The following is a 19,073-nucleotide window of genomic DNA, read 5'->3' on the forward strand; positions in this document are numbered from 1 at the left end:
AACCCCCTGCCTCTGCTCCTGTATGCTCCTCACACTTAGCTCTGCAGATATTCATAAGATTCTTTCTTACTCCTGCAAATCAGCTCATCTGACTACAAGGTTGTTTCTCCGACTACTTGAAGATGTTTTGTTTTTCATTTTCATCTGGTATTCCGTTGTCATAGAGTTACTATTGCTGTGAGGAAACACCATGACCATAGCAACTCGGCGAGGAAAGGGTTTATTTGGCTTATGCTTCCTTATCATTGTTCATCACTGAGGAAAGCCAGGACAGAACACAGACAGGGCAGGAACCTGGAGACAGGAGCTGACGCAGAGGCCACGGAGGGGCGCTGCTTACTAGCTTCCTCCCCATGGCTTACTCAGCCTGCTGTCTGACAGAACCCAGGACCACCAGCCCAGGGACAGCACCACCCACCATGGGCTGAGCCCTCCCCCGATCTCACAGACATTTTCTCAATTGAGGTTCTCCACTCTCCACATACTGTAGCTTGTGTCAAGTTGACATAGAACTAGCCAGCATGCCATTACTGCAAATCAGAATTTTAATTACTGTACTTTTTTTTTAATTTGTTTGTTGAGACAGGATCTCATGCAGTTCAGGCTGCCCTTGAAGCCAAGATCCCTCTGCTTCCAGCACCTGAGTGCTGAGTGATGGGCTGCACCTCCAAAAACCTCCTCCTCCTGCTGCTGACTCTCGTTGTGGCCAGGTTGCCAGACTTGCTGTGTAGCTCAAACTGGCCACCGTCCACACGCTTCCCCGCCTCCTGCTGGGTGCTGGAATTATGCGTGCCAGTGCACCAGGCCCTTGTACCTCTGTCCCTAAGCGTGCTCACTAGCTTTTGTGGCTTTTGTTCTTAAAGCTCTTGCAGCTTCCTTGTGTGTGTCCAGATGTGGGATTTGCCCCTTAAGCGCGGTTTGATAACTTGGGAACATCCCCAGCAGCATTTCCGTGTGTTTCTCCACCATTCCGTCAGCCTCTCCGCTCCGGGTGCTCTTGGGGCTCCCGTGCCCCCTGCTTCTGTTTGCGCAGATGTTTCTCCATTTTACTCTGTATTCTGCTTTCTGCATGGATGTCGATTTGGGGCTGGAGGGGTGTCTCAGTGGTTAAGAAAACCTATGCTTCTTGCAGAGGGCTCCTGGTAGCCACAAGTATCCCCTAACTGTTTGTCACTCTCATTCCTAGGAATCCAGTGTCTTCTGATCCTCATTGGTTCCTGCATTCACACAGCGCTACACACTCAGGCACACACACGTACACATAAACCTCTTTTAAAAAAGGATTCAATGATTTTTTCGAGTAAAAGTTATTTATTTTAGTAACATCAGCATGGCTGCTTTTCCTTTCGACATTCTTTTTATTTTTCAAATGTATTTAGTCACTATGTGTACAGTGTTCTGCCTGCATGCCAGGAGAGGGCACCAGATCTCCTTATAGATGGCTGTGAGCCACCACGTGGGTGCTGGGAACTGAACTCAGGTCCTCTGGAAGAGCAACCGGTTCTCTTAACCTCTGAGTCATCTCTCCAGCCCCTACATTCTTTCGATTTGGCTTTTAGGTTTTGGTCTAAGACAGGTTCCACGTAGCTGGGACTGGCCTCATGTTTACTGTGGCTGACTCGCTCTTGTTCCTCTGCCTCTACCCCTGCCAGTGCTGGAATTACAGGTGTGTGCCACCATGCCTGGGTTCTGCTATTTCAACATTGTCCGAAATTGATTATGACGTTGACTGTGAGTTTCCTTGTCCTCCTGGAGATGCATTCACATAGAATATAATGTACACAGTGAACTTCCTCCATTAGCTGAAGCCTTTGAAGGTCAGCAGAGCCAGACTCAGGCGCAATGAGCAGGCAGCAATGTCTGCCCTGCCTCAGTCTGGCCACAGCCCCTCTCCCTGTGCTCACGTTTCATGCAGTTTTCTATTTCTAGTGATGGACATAAGGGACACAGGCAATGAATACACCCCAAACTCTAAGAGAAAAGTGGACTAAATAAAAATAAATCTTAAAAAAAAAAAAAACTGAAGGAAAGGAAAAAAAGAATAAGTTAATTTAGAGATTAGATATTAAGGTAGGAGACTCAATAAAAGCTGTTTTGGTAAGCTGGGGTGCCAGCTCAGTCGATGAGGGCTTGCTGGTGAAGCCGGAGAATCTGGCTTCATTTCCAGGGTACCCGAGGGGAAGGACAAAGGCGCAGGCTTGTAACCCCAGCCCTGGGAGGTAGAAGTGAAAGGATGCCTAGGGCACTCCAGGTGCAGCAAGAGATCCTGCCTTTGCACCCCCCTTCCCCCCATACTTGAACCCCACTGTAAACCACTGTAAACTGATAAACCAACCCAGAAGTCTCAGGATAGAAAACCAACCTGTTGCAGGATATTTGATTTCATCGTGAACCCCGAGACTGTGAACTGTAAAAACCTGTTTCTGGTTTGGTGTGGTTGAGCCCTATCATACACCTTTAATCTGAGAACTTTCTGTGTCTTCTAAACAGGTGATTTAACCCAAAAGCTTTCTGTACACAGGATTTAATAAAGTTAACCCTAAGTCAAGAGGTGGAGCAAGAAATCAGCTGATGGGGATTAACAGAAAGGAAGGACACTGAGTTGAAGGATATTTAAGATAGCGTGGAGAAGAAGGGGCTTTTGGCTTTTCCAAGGCAGGAGCTGAGTAGAAAGGCTGTTTCCTTCCCGGATTTAGAAGGTCAGCTGGGTACTTTCTCTGCCTCTCTGAGCTAGCAAGTTTTCACCCCAGCATCTGGATCCTGAGTCTTTATTGGTAAAGTCAAATGGTTGGGATTTTCTTTCCTTTAAACAACACCAGCCTACAAAAATTGGTAGCATTTTGTATACTTGAATAACAAACAATTTGAAAAAGATATTAAGAAAAAATTCCCTGTAAAATTATATAGAAACCACTTCGGGGGCTGAGCGGATGGCTCCGTGGATAAAGCACTTGCCATGGATGCATTCAGACCTGAGCTCCCCTCTCCAGCACCCGTGTGGACACTGGTGGGCATGTCAGTAACTCCAATATCCTGAGGTACAGGCAAGGGATCCCTGGGGCCAGCTCCCTCTCTAGGCTAGGTGGATCGGTGAGCTCTGCGTTCAGCTGAGAGACTGTGAGCGGGTAAGCATGGTAGGGAGTGGCTGAGGAGGGCTCTCAATGCCCAGGCAGGGCCATTATACATATACACACGTGCACGCCAACATCCATGCCTGTACATACATGTGTGCCCACGCACATGCAAAAAGAAAATACAAATAAAGTTAGCTGGGGAAGCACAACCGCCTGTGAGGAACCGTGAAGGGTCCGACCCCAGGCTCCCCAAGAATGCCAACATCCTTGGATGATCAGATCTCTCAAGTGGTGTAAGTTGAATGCGGTGGCTCACTCGGGTGAAGCAGGAAGATGTCTGAGAGTTCACAGTGAGAGTGAGTGTCAGACCAGCCTAAGATGCAGAGTGAGGGGCTGGAGAGGTGGCTCAGAGGTTAAGAGCGCTGGCTGTTCTTCCAGAGGCCCTGAGTTCAATTCCCAGCAACCACGTGGTGGCTCACAACCATCAGTTCCCTCTTCTAGCGTGCAGGTGTTTATACAGGCAAAACACTGTGTCCAGAATAAGAAATTAAAAAAAAAAATAGAGAGAGAGAGTGAAGTGTGAAAGAGATAGCTCAGTGGTTAGGTGGAATGGACATTTTGGTTTCTTTGTAAACTCAGTTATGTTATGTAAACACACTTCTGTCTTAATCCCAAGTGTGGGGTTTCAGTTGGGCTATAGTTTGTCCACACCTGTGACATTTTGCCAGCTGGTAGTGACCTTCCACGTGAGGCACGGAGAGGGGCGTGATCTAGGATATAAATTGAGAGGCGAGAAAGAGAAGGAGTGGTGTGCGGTGGCATGTGGCGTGTAACAGTTGAGAGACCCGAGAGGCAGACAGGGAGAAATGCTTCCGGGTGCAGCGGCTTCGAGGAGACTGCTGGCTGCCGTGCTGTTGACAGATTGGTAAATCCCTGAAAGAACCATCAACCCTAAATAGCCAGGAGAAGTAGTAAAGGGGTCTGGGCCCTCTCTCCCCTCTAACCCTCTCTCTCCTACCTGAGGCTGGAAGGTTGGGAAGGAGGTTGAGGCCTAAACACCCCAAATAAAGCAGAATCTTAAAAACAAGCACTGTCGTTAAGAGCACCGGTTGTTCTTCAGAGGATCCGGGTTCAGTTCCCAGCACCCACATGGCAGCTCACAACCATCTACAAGTCCAGTTCCAGGGGACCTGATGCCCTCTTCTGACCTCTGACCTCTGTGGGGTACCACACACTCAGGTACAAAGCCATACACACAGTCAAAACACCCATACACATAAAGTAATAGAATTCACAAAAGATGCACAGCGAAACTTGTCTCAAAAAAAAAAAATCAAAAAAGTGAAATGTTTTCATATAATTTACCTACCTACACGCATAAATACACGTGTGCTTCAATTCATCTTTAGATTATTTGTCCAGTATAATATGGTTGCCGTGTTTATCGTGTAGGCGGTGTGAAGTCTGTGAGGCTGGAGTCAGCCCGGGTTAAGAGACCTGCTGCTCATGCAGCGCACACGTGTTCTGCTCCAGCACCCACGTTGGGGGGTGCGACCCTCCTCATCTCCTCAGACACCCGCACTCACATACATGCACTCATACGCAGACATCCACGTGTGATTTTTTAACATCTACGTGTGTTTAGGTTAGAGGTGCTTGTCTTGTTTAAGCTCTAGCATTCAGTTGTGCATGTGCGTATGCATATGTGACTGTGCATGTACGTATGTGTGTAAGTATGTGTGTGCGCGCATGTTTGTGTTTCTATAGTGCGAGGGTGGAGGTCAGAGGACCAGTCTATGAAGTTGCTTCTTTCCTTCCACCATGAGATCTGGGATCCAGCTCACACACCCAGGCATGGTGGAAAGTGCCTTCACCTGCTGACTCACTCTGCCAGTGCTTTCTTCCCTGCCAGTCCTTTCTGCTTTTTCTTCTTTCTCTTGAGACAGGGGCTGATGCTCCCTAGCCTGGGCATCACTACATAGCCAAAGATGACCCAGAACTCCTGTTTCTCCTGCCTCTGGAATTACAGGTGTATGCTACCGTGCCCAGCTAAAGAGCACATTTTTAGTCCACAGCTTATTGAATCCATAGATACAGAATGTGCAGATCTGGAGAGGCAGCTGTATGCTAAAAACTATAAAACTGTGGTGAAATAAATTCAGAGTGACACACTGCTTGTATCCAGGGATTGGAAAACTTAGATCATTGAAACAGCCACAACTATTCAGGACAATCTAGAGACTCAGTGTAATCCCTGTCAAAACTCCAACAGCATTCTTCACAAATACAGAAAAAAGAATCCTGAGAGTGTGTGTGGAGCTACCGTAACCTCAAACTCCCAACAGACCGTGAGCAGAAGAGACAAAAGGAGAGGCACCTCATCTCAAAAGGCCGCAGTGACCAATGCTCACAGGCCTCAGAGTGTAACACGACAGGGAACCCAGAAACAAATAGGCGTTTATGGCCGGGCAATTTTTAGCAAAAATGACAAAAGCATAGAAAGGACAGCCTCACTGCTCTAACAGTGTGAGAATCGCAAGCCACATCCAGAAGTATGAAACTGAGTCCTTACCTGGTACAAAAGAATCACTCACAACTGATTAAGGAATTAAAAACAGGTCTGGTGAGAGGCTCAGCAAAGCCACCTTCAGCCAAGCATGTGACCCGGAACCCACATGGTGGGAGATGAGAGCTCCCCCAGGCTGTCTTCTGAGGGTCTCACAGCGGCGATAGCACACGTGTGTGAACACATAGAAAATAAACAACAACCACAAAAAAGTAGACATAAGCTTGGTGTGGTGGTGCACGCCTTTAATCCCAGCAGCTGGGAGGCAGGGACAGAGGGATCTCTGTGAATTCAACGCCAATCTGGTCTGCACAGTGAGGGCAGCCAGGTCTAGAGAGAGAGAGAGAGACTGTCTCAAAAACAGCAAAAGAAAACACAACCAAAAACCAAGCAAACAAACAAAAAATAAACACAAAATTTTAAAGAAAACCCAAACAAGCTGGGTTTGAGAGATGGCCCAGCAGGTAAGAGCACTCACTCCTCTTGCAAAGGAGCCCAGTTCAGGTCCCAGCTGACAGTGGGTGCTGACAACTGCTTAGAATCAAGCCACAGGGGATGCAACGCCCCCTCCTGGCTTCTGTTGGTACGCACATGTGCCTGTGCATGCTCATACACACACCATAATACAAATAAAGCTTCAAAAAGTAAATAAAAAGATAACAACCTAATACATAGAGTGGGAGGAATAGGCTTCGTGGTACACACACACACACACACACAAAAAAAAAAAAAAGAGACACAAATGTTTCAATGAACTGAAAACAGACCTATCGTACGTCCCAGCCCACCCCATTTCAGGGTGTGTAACTAAAGGGAAGGAAATCAAGACATGAGAGACAGACTGACCCCTCCCCCCCTCCCCCGTTTATTACAGCACCATTCACAATGGCGGAGACATGGAATCAACCTATGAGCGATATCACAGATGAAGAGACAAAGAAAATGTGGTGGACATACACAGTCTAACGCCTTTTAGCCTTTTAGAAAGAGGGGTTCTGTCGTACACAGCAAGACAGCTGAATCTGAGCGTGTTATGCCAAATAATCCAGGCATAGAAACTCCCTTAGCCGCAGGACCTCGCTGATGTTTGCAGACATCTAATTCACCCGGACCGCAGCGATGGATAGAAAGCACTCGCTTTGCACGCTTGAGGCCCTCGATTCCATCCACAGCACCAATAAACAAAACACTCATCCATATGAGTATGGATAAGAAAGCCACACTCTTAGAAGCAGGAAGTGGAATGAAGGGCAGTGGAGGTGGGAGGAAGGGTGATTTACGGATGATGCTCAAAGGACACGGAGCCTCAGGCAGGAGGAGCGAGCTTCAGGGACCTGCCTGTCCTACAGCATGGTAGTTGGGACTAATGCTGAACTACTGTATATTCAATTTGGTTTGCTAATTTGCTATATAATATTATATAGTTATGGGACCTACTTGCTTGGAGTTATGGTTGACATTTCAAGATCAATCAACAAGTATGCTTTGAAAGAAAAGCCGACGAACACAGGCAGAAAAGAGAGTCAAGAATCGCTATGGAGGGGGCTATAGAGATGGCTCAGAAGAGCCCTGGCTGTTGTTCCAGAGGTCCTGAGCTCAATTCCCAGCAACCACATGGTGGCTCCCAACCATCTATAATGAGATCCGGCGCCCTCTGCTGGTGAGCAGGCACACACACAGGCAGAGTAAACAAGAACAGCTCTCTAGAGCTGGGCATGATGACCCACACCTTTAATCCCAGCACTTAGGAGACAGAGGCAGGCGGATCTCCGTGAGTTCCAGGCCAGTCTGGTCTACAGATATAGTTCCAGACCAGCCAGAGCTGTTACATATAGAAACCCTGTCCTGAAACAAACAACCCCAAATCCTACCTTGAAGAACTTCTGTGGGTCAGAGACTGTAATGATATTTTAAAATATTACTTATGCAAGTGGAGAGATAGATCAATGGGTAAGAGTACTTGCTGCTCTTCCAGAGGTCACAGGCTTGGTCCCAGCTCCCAAATCAGTCAGCTCACAACCACCCGTAACTTCAGCTCCTGGGGATCCAATGCCTCAGGCCTCTAGGCACCTGCTCTCATGTGCACATACACACACATACTTAAAATTTATTTGTTTGTTTCTTTTCTTTTAAGACTGGGTTTCTTTGTGTAGCTTTGCCTGTCCTGGACTTACTTTATAGACCAGGTTGGCCTCGAACTCACAGAGGTCCACCTGTTTCTGCTTCCCTGAGTGCTGGGATTACAGGCATGCACCACCATGCCAGGCTTAAATTTTTATTTTCTAATTGGGGGGCTGGAGAGCTGGCTCGGCGGTTAAGGGCACCTGTTGCTCTTGCAGAGGACCCAGGCTTGGTTCACAGCACCCACAGGGTAGCTCACAACTACCCGTAACTTCAGTTTTAGGGGAGACGATGCCCTCTTCTGGCCTCCAACGTGCATGTATGAACCTACATACATGCAGGTAGAACACGCATACACATACCATAAAAGTAATGAATTGGAAAAAAGGCTGGGCTGGAAGAATAGCTCAGAAGTTAAGAGCACTGGTTGCTCTTACAGAGGATCTAGGTTTGATTCCTAGCATACCCCTGGCAGCAAAACTGCCTGGAAGTCCCGTTCCAGAGGATTGGATGCCCTCTTCTGTCCTCAGAAGGAACTGCACACAGAGTGCGGAGACATACATACCGGCAAAACACTCATCCGTCCGGATTTTTTAAATGTTTATTTTCTTCTCTGTGTGTGATGTGTCTGTGTGTGTGTGTGAGAGAGAGAGAGAGAGGTGAGCGTATTGGTGTGAGCTCTGGTGTTAGCATGTCACAGAGTCCATGTGGAGGTCTGAGGCCTCCACCTTCCGAACTTTGAAACAGGGTCTCCTGTTTGGCCCTGCCTTTGCCGGGCTGGGTGGCTCATGTGCTGTTTCTCCACCTCAAGTCAGGAGGACCCTGTCGTCATGGGCTCTACAGTCTGAGCTCACTTCCTCAAACAGATGGCAAGCACTGTACCCGCCGAGCTGCTGTCACAGCCAAGACTTTCTGTTCCTCAAACGTGCCAAGCTCGGTCTTTCCTGCACTCCACTCCCGCTCGGGCCTTCCCTCCCTCCGCCCATTTTGCCTGTTGCCCTGTTTCTATCAGTCCTCTGCTCTGATGTCGCCTTATTTTCTGTGCTCTCCCTCACCCTCCCACCACGTCCCCGGGATGTGTCGCCACCATCTCCCGGGTCTCCCTGTCACTCTTGCCTCACTTTACCTGTTTTCTCTGACACTATGCCTGGTCTCTGTAGCTGTAAGAATAAGCTTTGTTTCTACTCAAAGCAGTATCTGGCCAGTAATAACTGCACAGAACTTCTAGAAAACACTCCTCGTCCAGTTATCATTTGGGGATAGAGAAAACGCAGCGAAAGCTCACTGTTCCAGTGGCGCCCGCATCTACCTGGTCCTTGTATTCTTTCTTATGGGCTTTCTTCCAGAGCCGCCAGTGGTGGTCCAGGGCAGGGTCTCTCTGCAGCTGCTCCATCGCCAGGGAGCACACCAGGGGCACCCAAAACAGCCATCTCATTCTGCTTAAGGGGCAGGAACAGAGGAGGCAGAGGCGTTAGCTGTGTGCGTCTCGATCATATAGCTCCCTTCTGTTTTCATTCATAAAGATAGGTCGCTCTGCAGCTCAGGCTGTCCTTGAGCTCACCACACAGCCCAGGCTACTCTTGAACTTGTAGCCATTTGCCTGAGTCGACTCCCAAGTGCTGTGACTCCAGGAATGTACAGTCATTATGGATGGGGTGTGTGTGAGTGTATGTGTGAAGGGGGTTGGGGGGGTGCTGTCCTCTCAAAACAGAAAGTAACAATGCAACATCTACCAAAAAAACACACTCCCACAAGTTAGAGCAACACAGGTAACTTTCTGGGGGGTTCAGGATGAAGAAGGAATTATGTCCAAAATATTATTAAAAAGGCAGTGGTGCGTGCCTTTCATCACTCAGGAGGCAGAGGCAGGTGGGTCTCTGAGAGTTCACTCTACCTAGTGGGTTCCAGGACAGCCAGGGCTATGTAGAGAGACACTTGTCAAATAAACAAATAAGTAATAAATAATAAATAAAAATATAACAATAATAACTAAAGAGAAAATGTCTCCAGAAGTTTTCCAAATGGGGCTGCGGAAATGGCTCCGTGGTTAGGAGGCGGCTCTTCCGGAGGACCTGGGTTTGATTCCCCGCCCCCACAACACAGCTCTGAACCTTCTGCAGCCCTAGTTCCAGGGTGAGCTGTCGCCCTCTTTCCGTCTCCACGGGCACTGCATGCATTTGGCGCAAACATAAACATAATGTCAAAACATCCATCTACATGAAATAAAGCTTAAAGAGAGAGAGAGAATTTTCCAAAGCAAACACACTTAAAGAGTTAAAATCAAGGACTTTCCAGGATTTTCCAACAAATCTACTCAAGAAAAGTTCTCCTTCCTCCTGTTTTAAAGAACTCCTCCTCCTCATGAGGCCTCTGTCTTCAGTGGCCGTTTAAGTATTTCAATCACAACAGCGCTGTCCCAGCACCTAGTACCTCATTGATACGTATAATTGCTCTCGTTTCTTATTATCAGTTAAGACTTCATTTTAAAAATAAGCCAGGCACAGCAGCCACCTACGAAGACTTAAGACGCTGAGGCAGGAGGACCGGGTGCATGCGGGAGTTCAAGGCCTGCTTGGTCAACACAGACACAGCAGATCTCCAAAATAAACAAGCAGGGCGGAGCCGGAGCTCCGCAGTGTAGGTCTTGCCTGGCCTGGGTGACCCTGGGTCTGACCGTGAACACCAAAGTCCACACAGGCAGCCACGCTGGCTAAGACCTTCAGCGGCCTTCAGATAGCCAGGGGCGGTGGGCCTCGCCCGAGACTCAGGGAGCAGAGCCGGGGCTCCGCGGCCAGCCTGCCCTCCCAGCCCGAGGCGAGGCCGGTCTCCACGCCACACGCCGACGCCCACCCCCTCGGTACTGAACAGAAAGTCAGTAGTCGCCCGGAACCGGATCTGTTTCAGAACAGCTGAGGTTTGGGCTGTGCGAGCCTTCGGGCCGTGGTCGGCAGAGACCCAGCCTTCAGCCCACAGAGATCTCTCAGACTCCTTCTGATCAGAAAAACAAGAGGCGAGCCGGGCGGCATGATCTTGCGTCCAGCTCACTTCCTGAAAGCAAAGATTTAAAAACCTGGCCAGCCGGCTGAGGAGAGCATGTGTAAGGCCACATACGAACAAAGCAAATGCGGAAAAGCGGACGGTACCTACATGGCAGCGTGAGCAGGGGTCCCCATGGTCTCCCTCAGGTGTGGCTCTCACTCCAGAGACGCTCCAGGCAGCGGGAGGCCAGCTGGACTGACTTTAAAAAGAAATTGGAGCTCGCCACACGCAGCATCCACAATGAGGAAGTGAGCTTTCATTTCGGTTTCATTTAGAGCGAGCTGCTGCCTCCAGCCTTCTCTCTCTTCAGCTCGGGACCAGTGGGTGTGGTGAGCGGCCCGGAGGGCTCTCGGGTGGAGGCCATCAACAGAATGACCCCAGATGAGAGCAGGACAAGGTTACCCCTCAACCCTGCGTCATTCGGGTGACCCGTTTTATTCACAGCATCAGTTTTGAGATGGAAAAGTTTAGTTATAAAGACAGTGGGATCGGGCTCCTCAAATCTCAGCTCCTCTCACAATTTCCTAGGAAACACAAGTTGTGTTTGACCCTCTGTGCCCTAGGCCTTTCAGAAGAGCCTTTATATTGGTTCAAATTATCCCACACACACAGACAGTTGTACAATACACGTATACACACAGTTATCCACAGATGCAATTATCAGTTATTTCACATAGTTACGCACACAACACACCTGCACACAAACACACACATGCACACACATACCGCTACACACACAGTTAATACCACACAGATATACACACATGCACACAGGTAGACTAGAGGCTTACCCACACCAGAATATACACCCAGGTGCTACTGTGGTCATGCAGGCACAGCCAGAGTAAGACAAACTATTATTTTGTTGTTGGTGTTTCAAGACAAGGTTTCTCTGTGTAGCCCTGGCTGTCTCAGATCACTTTGTAGACCAGGCTGGCCTCCAACTCACAGCAATCTGCTTGCCTCTGCCTCCTGGAGTGCTGGAATTAAAGGTGTGTGCTATTACGGCCAACGAACTATTATTTTTTTTTTAATTTCCATTTTTATTAATCACTAATAAAAATGGGGACCTCTTCCACATTTTTGACCACTGAGTTTCCTTTTTTTTTTTTAGACAGGGTTTCTTTGTAGCCTTGGCTGTCCTGGACTCACTGACAGTGATCCACCTGCCTCTGCTGGGATTAACCATGCCCAGCTTGACCGTAGTTTTCTGAGAATCGCGTTTTCAGGTGTTCTGCTCCTTTTCCTCGTGTACTCACTGCTTTTCATAGTGCTCTGCGGGGGCTGTTTTTCCTACGTTCCGGCTAGTGATCTTTGGAATGCAGTATTCTCAACCTGCCTTCTCTCGGCTAGCCATTGGTCTTTTAACTTTGCTTCTACTTATTTTGCTTACACTTATTTTCTTCTACTGAAAATTTAAAATGTTAAAGTAGGACATTTTAATTAGGCCAGGCATAGTGGTTTATGTCTGTAATTCCAGAATTAGAGGCAGGAAGATCAGGAGTTCAAAGCCAACCGAAGACACATGTTTCAAAACAAACAGGGCTGGAGAGATGGCTCAGTGACGAAGAGCACTGGCTGCTTTTGTAGAGGCCCCAGCTTTGGCTCCCAGGACCCACATGGTGACTCACAACCATCTGGAATTCCAGTTCCAGGGGATCCAACGCTCCCTCTGGTCTCCTCAGACACCAGGTCTGTGCCTGATGCACAGACACACATGAGGCACTCACACATATACGTAGAATAAAAATAAGTAAGTATGTTGTATTTTTAAAAAAGCTGTTGGGCTATGAGATGTTTATTATTAACCCTAAGATTATCTCAGCAGTATTATCTAACCTGCTATCACGAATAATGAGACACAGACACCTGTTAGATTTTTAATTGCCTTAGTTACCTTGGGCCGGGCAGATATTTCACCTACACTGTCTCAATATCCTCTCCTAGCCCCCGTCCAATGCCGTCCACCTTAATCCTCCTCATCTGGTCCACCTTCCATCCATTATCCCATGGTACTTGCTTATATACTCCATCTGGCCCTTCCCATGCCATTATTGGAGTCCTTCCTCAGGATACATGGTGTTTTCTCCAGGCTAACCCATCCTGGCATCCTCCTTCCTCTCTTCCCTTCTGTCTCTCTCCTGTGATTCCTTGTGGGATTCTCCAAAGCCTGGAAACTGTAGCCATGCCTGCCCCATTCTGCCCTGCCCAGGTTAGGCTGTTTAATTAGCCAATCAGGTATTCGCACAGAGGGCCGGTAATTGGCATCAGACCCACCGCCAACATAAGTATAAAATCAAACCATGTATGTGACGGCTCACAGGAAGCTCAGCAGTGGGACTGCTACAAGGGTGGCTGATGTTATCCTGGGCTATATAATGCATTTTGGGATGGCGTGTTTCAAAAAATAAGAAGTAAAACCTTTTTGTTTATAAAAAGATGCAAACATGTGTAAAACATATGGCCAGAGATGGTGCGACATGCCTATTAGTCCCAGCGTTTCAGAGGCAGAGACAAGAAGCTCAGAAGCTCAAGGCTAGCCCTAACATTGCTGGTCTCCGGCCAGCCTGGGTTACATGAGGCTGTGTCCTCGAAATGTACAATAAGAAAGCAGTGAGGTAACGAATATTCTGAAACTGTACAAGTTGTTTCATTAATCTCATTACCCAGATTGCCTTGACATGATTCCTATAGATCATATGTAATGTTTTTAGTATGCAACACGAAATGTTTCAAGTGTTTATCCTTTTCTACGTGTGTGTGTGTGTGTGTGTGTGTGTGTGTGTGTGTGGTGGGTGAACCTGTGTCATAGTGTGCCTGTGGAGGTCAGAGAACAACTTGAAGACCCTCTCCTATAACCCTGTATGTTCTAGGGACTGAATTCAGGCTTGGCGGTGAATGCCTTTGCCTGCTAAGCCATCTTGTGGACCCTCCTGTATATATATATTTTTTTAATTTATTTATTTATTAACTTTACGTCCTGATTGCAGCCCCTCTCCTCTCTTCCCAGTCCCCTTTTGCACACCCTTTCCCCAATGTGTATATTTTTTAAAGAGCTATGATAAAGAAATACAAGTACAAACTATGATGACATCTAAACTGACTGTCACACTTAAATGTGAATATATTTTTCTTTCTTAAAGATTTAATTACATATATGTGGGTATCTCTGTGCATATATTCACACAAGTCCAGGTGTACTCGGAGGTCAGAGAGAGCATCAAATCCCTTGGAGTTGAAGTTATAGGTGGCCAGTATCTGCCTGACATGGGCCCTGGGAACTGAATTTAAGCCCTGCACAGGAGCTGTGCATGCTCCTATAACCACCATCTTCCTGCCTCTTTTTTGTTTCTTCAGACAGAATTTTCTATAGCCCAGACTCTCCTTGACCATGCTATAGAAGAGTCTGGCCATGAATTCTGGATCCTCATGTCCCACCCCCCCCACCCCGTCTGGAGAATCGCCCACATTACAGATTTTACTCTTCCATGTTGAGGTCAAAACTCTTTTTTTCTTGTTTGTTAACTCTTTTATAGATTTTTTTTTTTTATAAATTACAGCTTATTCGCTTTGTAGCCCAGCTGTAGTCCCCTCCCTCATCACCTCCCAATTCCACCCTCCCTTCCTCATCTCCTTCCATGCCCCTCTGCAAGTCCACTGATAGGGGAGGTCCTCCTCCCCTTCTATCTGACCCTAGCCTATCAGGTCTCATCAGGACTGGCTGCATTGTCTTCCTCTGTGGCCTGGTAAAGCTGCTCCCCCATCAGAGGGAGGTGATCAAAGAGCCAGCCACTGAGTTCATGTCAGAGACAGTCCCTGTTCCCCTTACTAAGGAATCCACTTGGACACTGAGCTGCCATGGGCTATATCTGTGCAGGGGTTCCAGGTTATCTCCATGTATGGTTCTTGGTTGGAGTATCAGACTCAGAAAAGACTCCTGGTCCCAGATTTTTTGGTTCTGTTGCTCTCCTGGAGCTAAGTGGATATTAGACATATAATATAGGATAAACATACTTAAATCTCTACACTTAAAGAAGCTAATCAAGAAGGAGGACCCTGGGTAAGATACTCAATCCTCATCCAGAAAGGCAAACGGGGCAGACATCAGAAGAAGAAGAAAACAGAGAACAGGACAGGAGGCTACCATAGAGGACCTCTAAAAGACTCTACCCAGCAGTGTATCAAAGCAGACGCTGAGACTCATAGACAAACTCTGGGCAGAGTGAAGGGAATCTTAGGAAAGAAGGGGGAGATAAAAAAAACCTGGAGGTCAAAACTCTTATCTCTAAAACCCCTTTGCAGTCCAGGCTCGGACGCATGACCTCCACTTTGCCCATCAGGCACGCTTGTCAAAAGACCTCAGTTTTGGATTCAGCCTGTGAGGAACCCGACCCATCAGCCCCTCTCTCGTGAGGTCTGCAGCATAGGCGTCTGGCGGTGGTGGTGGTGGTGGTGGTGGTGGTGGTGGTGGTGGTGGCGGTGGTGGAAGCCTTCTCCTAGTGCCTTCTGTGCAAATCACCGTGTCCACGTCAGCATGAACAGCCGTCCTCGTGTGGTTTAGACAAGTTCACAGTTACATCGAATTCTCTTATTATTACTTTATTAATGTATAGTGCTCTGTCCGCATGTGTGCCTGCACGCCAGAAGAGGGCACCAGATCTCACGATAGATGGTTGTGAGCCACCATGTGGTGGCTGGGAATCGAACTCTGGACCTCTGGAAGAGCAGACAGGGCTCTTCACCTCTGACCCTCTCTCCAGCCCCTACATCATTTTCTCTACATTTGACTGACTTGACTCTCAAATGTTTTGTTCTCGTGTGTGCAGTGCCCAAAGAGGTCAGAGGAGGATACCAGCTCTCCTAGAACTACAGTGACAGCTGCCACCTGGCTAGCAAACCTGGCTCCTCTGCTCTTAAGTGCTGAGTCATCTCTCCAAACCCCTTTCTGCAATTTTTAAAGAAATCGTAGTACCCAGAAGGATGGATCCAGGGATGGTGTCCACAGAAGTGTTGGCGTCAGCAAAACAAGGACGGGGGTCGGAGCGGATTGGGAAAGAGCTGTTCTCAGAGCACAGGCAGGAAGGACGAGGAGAAAACAATTGTGAAATCCACAGCAACCGCACAAGGCCTTCTTCCCTGTTCTTCTGTAGGTCTGATGGTTTTGTCCTCGTGTGTGTATGCTCCTGTGGGTGCAGGGGTGTATATCCGAGTGTGTGCATGGAGGTTCGTGGACAACCTGCCTTGTCTTCCACAGACACCCTGGCAGCCTCCTCCGGGTTAGTCTCCCATTGGCTGGAGCTCACCAAGAAGGCCGGACCACTGGCTGGTGCGCCTGGGATTGCTGTCTGAGGGCGTGCCTGGAGAGGTTACTTGGTTTCTGGGCACCCATCTCAGTTCCTAGTGATTGTGAAGTAAACGCTTCGGTACCTGAGCTCTACGGATCTGATTTTATTACTTTTTTTTTTTGGGGGGGGGGAGCTTTTAGCTTTAATTTCCTTTATATCTGTTTAAAGCCCCAAATCTGCATGGTTCCTTTTCCTCGGTGGGAAATGAGCATTGTCTTAGGGTTTCTATTGCTGTGGTAAAACACTATGAGACGAGCAAAAGCAGCTTGGGAGGGGAGGGTTTATTTCAGTTTGTAGTTCCTCAGCTCGGTGCACCCTGAGGGGAGGCAGAGGAAAGGAAAGGTGCGGGGAGGAGAAAGGGTCCTTCTGGAACAGTCCGAGGCAGCACCCCTGGCTTTGCAGGAGATTGTGCGCACAGCTGCTGTTCGGCGTTGGCTTAAGCGGGCGATGAAGGACCGAGCGTGAGGCAGGCCCACCGGGACATGGCGTCCACCGGGATGTGGCGCCGTGGGGGCGAGGCCAGGGACCCTCAGACAGCTCCTCGAGCTCGGCTGAGGAAGTTTCCCCACTTAAGGTTCACAGACCGCGAATTCTTAAGTCCGAACGATGGTGAAAGAATCAGACTAACTTTGTAACCTATGCTTCTTTTAATTGCCTTATAACTTATATTTTCAAATTTTAGGCCCATGTTAACTAAAGCCTCTTAGAGCTTCCCCAGAGAGCCGAGGAATGTAAAAGTTCCTGACATTAGCCACCTGTGAGGGCAGAGATAAGGAAGAGAACAAGCAGAGATCTCTACTAAATGGAGAGAAAATCACCGGCTGATGTCTGGGAGATGAGCTTTGTTTGGAAACTGGGCCAAATGGCTCCAATCCTTCTCCTGACCTTTGATCCAAAGCCTGTAGCCCCCACTCCTCAGAACAGACATGGATGAGTTAATCACTCTCTCACCTTTAACTGCAGCTATATCTCATATGGCAGGAAATTCCAAACTGACTTGAAATTCCAAACGACAGGGCTGACCAGACCTAAGGGTGCCCAGAACCAACCAATTATTTTAAAAGTTAAATACCTCATCCAATCCTAAATTGCCAAGATTGCAACCCCTGGAATTTCCCGTGCTTTGTCTTTTAAAAACCTAAGGTCTTTGTCTCCCGGTGCCACTCCTTGCTGACCAGCAGGGGTGACCCCATTGCACAATGGTCAAGAAGAACCTCTTGCGATTTTGCATCAATGGATGATTAGTTTCCTGAGTTCTCTTCATACCTTCTTATATTTAGGCTCTTGCTGGGCCTAATGATGGCTGCTTTTTGTTTCCTTCAGTCCGCACAGCTGTGCCGGGAGTTTAGCTGCAGGCACTGTTTTCATGGTAAAACAGCTCACTTGCTGCTCTTCCTCCTGGAAACTCACGGCAGTGGGGTGGGACGCAGTGAGGTGGGACCTCGGGCGGAGCACAGGGGACTTGGGAGGAGCACCTTGGGGGGCCGGGGGGCTGCCCAGCAGATCCGAGTGCTTGAGCTATGACAGAGACGCGCTGAACCTGAGTCCCAGCCCTATAACACGGCTGCCTGTCCTCGTACCCCTAGCGTTTCTGGGTGGGGACAGACGCGTCCCAAGAGCTTGATGCCAACAAACAGCAGAAAGGGCCCACTTCTGGTCCACTGAGATGACCTGTCCCGGAGGAACAGATGAGAGACCAAAAGATAAGCAGCGATTGTTAACACTATGTAGAGTAGGCGCAGTATAGCAGTAAGTTCCCTGAGGGGAGAGCTACCTCGCTGCATTCTTTCCTGCATTCTTTCCCGCCTTCCCGGTTCCGGGTGGGTACGTGACTCGGCTCACAATCTGCCATCCCGCCTTCCCTGTTCTGGGTATGTGACTTAACTACGGCTTTGTTCAAATCACCAATCAGACCCCTGTAACTATGCTTCTCGCTTCTGTAACCGCGCTTCCTGCTCCTGAGCCCTATTAAAACCCGTCACCCCAACCGAGAGGCGCGCAAGTCTTCCGAGAGACTTTGTCGCCCCGGGTACCCGTGTACTCAATAAAGCCTCTTGCTGGTTGCATCCGAACAACTGGACTCGTTGATCTTTGGGTACAGGGTCTCCCTGACGGAAGACAACCTTCGGGGGTCTTTCACAGATAAGGTAGAGGACTGCACTCGGTGTCAGCCTCCGGCCTCTGCATGTGCGTGCCTACGTGTTAAATCACACGCACATGACACAGAGGAAACAGATAGGATAACTTTAATATGTAGGAGGGAGAAACTTTAAAGTTTACCACAAGCGGTGGCCGGTGGTGTGGAGGAGGCCTCCAGGGTTCAAGCGCTCGGGAAGCTGAGCGCTGCAGGATGCTTCTGTTGCCTGTGTGTTCAAACGCTGGCTTCTCTACCCAGAGATCTGGTTACAGTCTGGCGTTGTCATTATTAAGCATCTCCTGTCTCGACATCGTGTAAAAACTGTCCTCTGTCTCCCTCTGATTTGTTAATAAAGAGCTGAACAGCCAATGGCTGGGTAGGAGAGGAGTAAGGTGGGACTTAGACAGAGAGTCCTTCAGGTGGAGGACAGAGAGTTGCCATGTGGGCACGGAGGAACAAGGAGGTACCAGAGCCAGACCAAGATGGCAGGTGCCAGGCCACAGGGTTGGAGAAATAGGCCAGCATAGTTGGGTGAACAGCCCAGCGTCTACCTAGCTATAGCGCCTGAAGCAATTCATAAACACAGTAGGTCTCCCTGTCTTTATTTGGGAGCTAGGACATGCACAGAAAAAAAAAAAAACTTGCATGTTACAGCTGAGAGCAGGGCAATTCTGAGTCAGAGGCCAGCCAGAGGTATATATCAAAAACCCCATCTCAAAAACCAAACAGCCACTATTTCCAGACCGTTTACAAGTAGACAATTTTTAGCTTTAGGTTCTCAAAACAAAACA

The 19,073-nt window shown here is 48.4% G+C and overlaps 1 protein-coding gene and 1 long non-coding RNA gene across 8 annotated transcripts in view; one reads left to right on the forward strand and one right to left on the reverse strand.

Annotated features, from left to right (window-relative positions):
• Nucleotides 1-11,066, reverse strand: part of Ctss (cathepsin S) — a 27,227-nt gene extending 16,161 nt beyond the window's left edge. Inside the window, exons 1-2 of one of the 4 annotated variants that reach the window (XM_060393099.1) lie at nucleotides 10,909-11,066; nucleotides 9,071-9,197 (exon numbers count right to left, since the gene is read on the reverse strand). In XM_060393099.1, the coding sequence (XP_060249082.1) occupies nucleotides 9,071-9,197; nucleotides 10,909-10,934 (153 nt within the window). In that variant the 5' untranslated portion in view covers nucleotides 10,935-11,066. Of the gene's footprint in view, nucleotides 1-9,046; nucleotides 9,201-10,908 lie in introns of all 4 variants that reach the window. The other 3 variants (XM_060393097.1, XM_060393098.1, XM_060393096.1) reach the window with 3 other exon arrangements.
• LOC132656983 (uncharacterized) lies at nucleotides 10,990-18,220 on the forward strand. Of its 4 annotated transcripts, none has more exons than XR_009594829.1 (3): nucleotides 11,014-11,129; nucleotides 15,103-15,214; nucleotides 15,627-18,220. It is a non-coding gene; the product is annotated as an uncharacterized LOC132656983 (long non-coding RNA). The 4 variants fall into 4 exon arrangements; XR_009594826.1 differs by having other exon boundaries at nucleotides 11,081-11,197; XR_009594828.1 differs by lacking the exon at nucleotides 15,103-15,214 and having other exon boundaries at nucleotides 10,990-11,129.
• The last annotated feature ends 853 nt before the right edge of the window (nucleotides 18,221-19,073 follow it).

Source organism: Meriones unguiculatus, chromosome 10, assembly GCF_030254825.1.
Source record: "Meriones unguiculatus strain TT.TT164.6M chromosome 10, Bangor_MerUng_6.1, whole genome shotgun sequence".
Lineage (NCBI taxonomy): Eukaryota > Metazoa > Chordata > Mammalia > Rodentia > Muridae > Meriones > Meriones unguiculatus.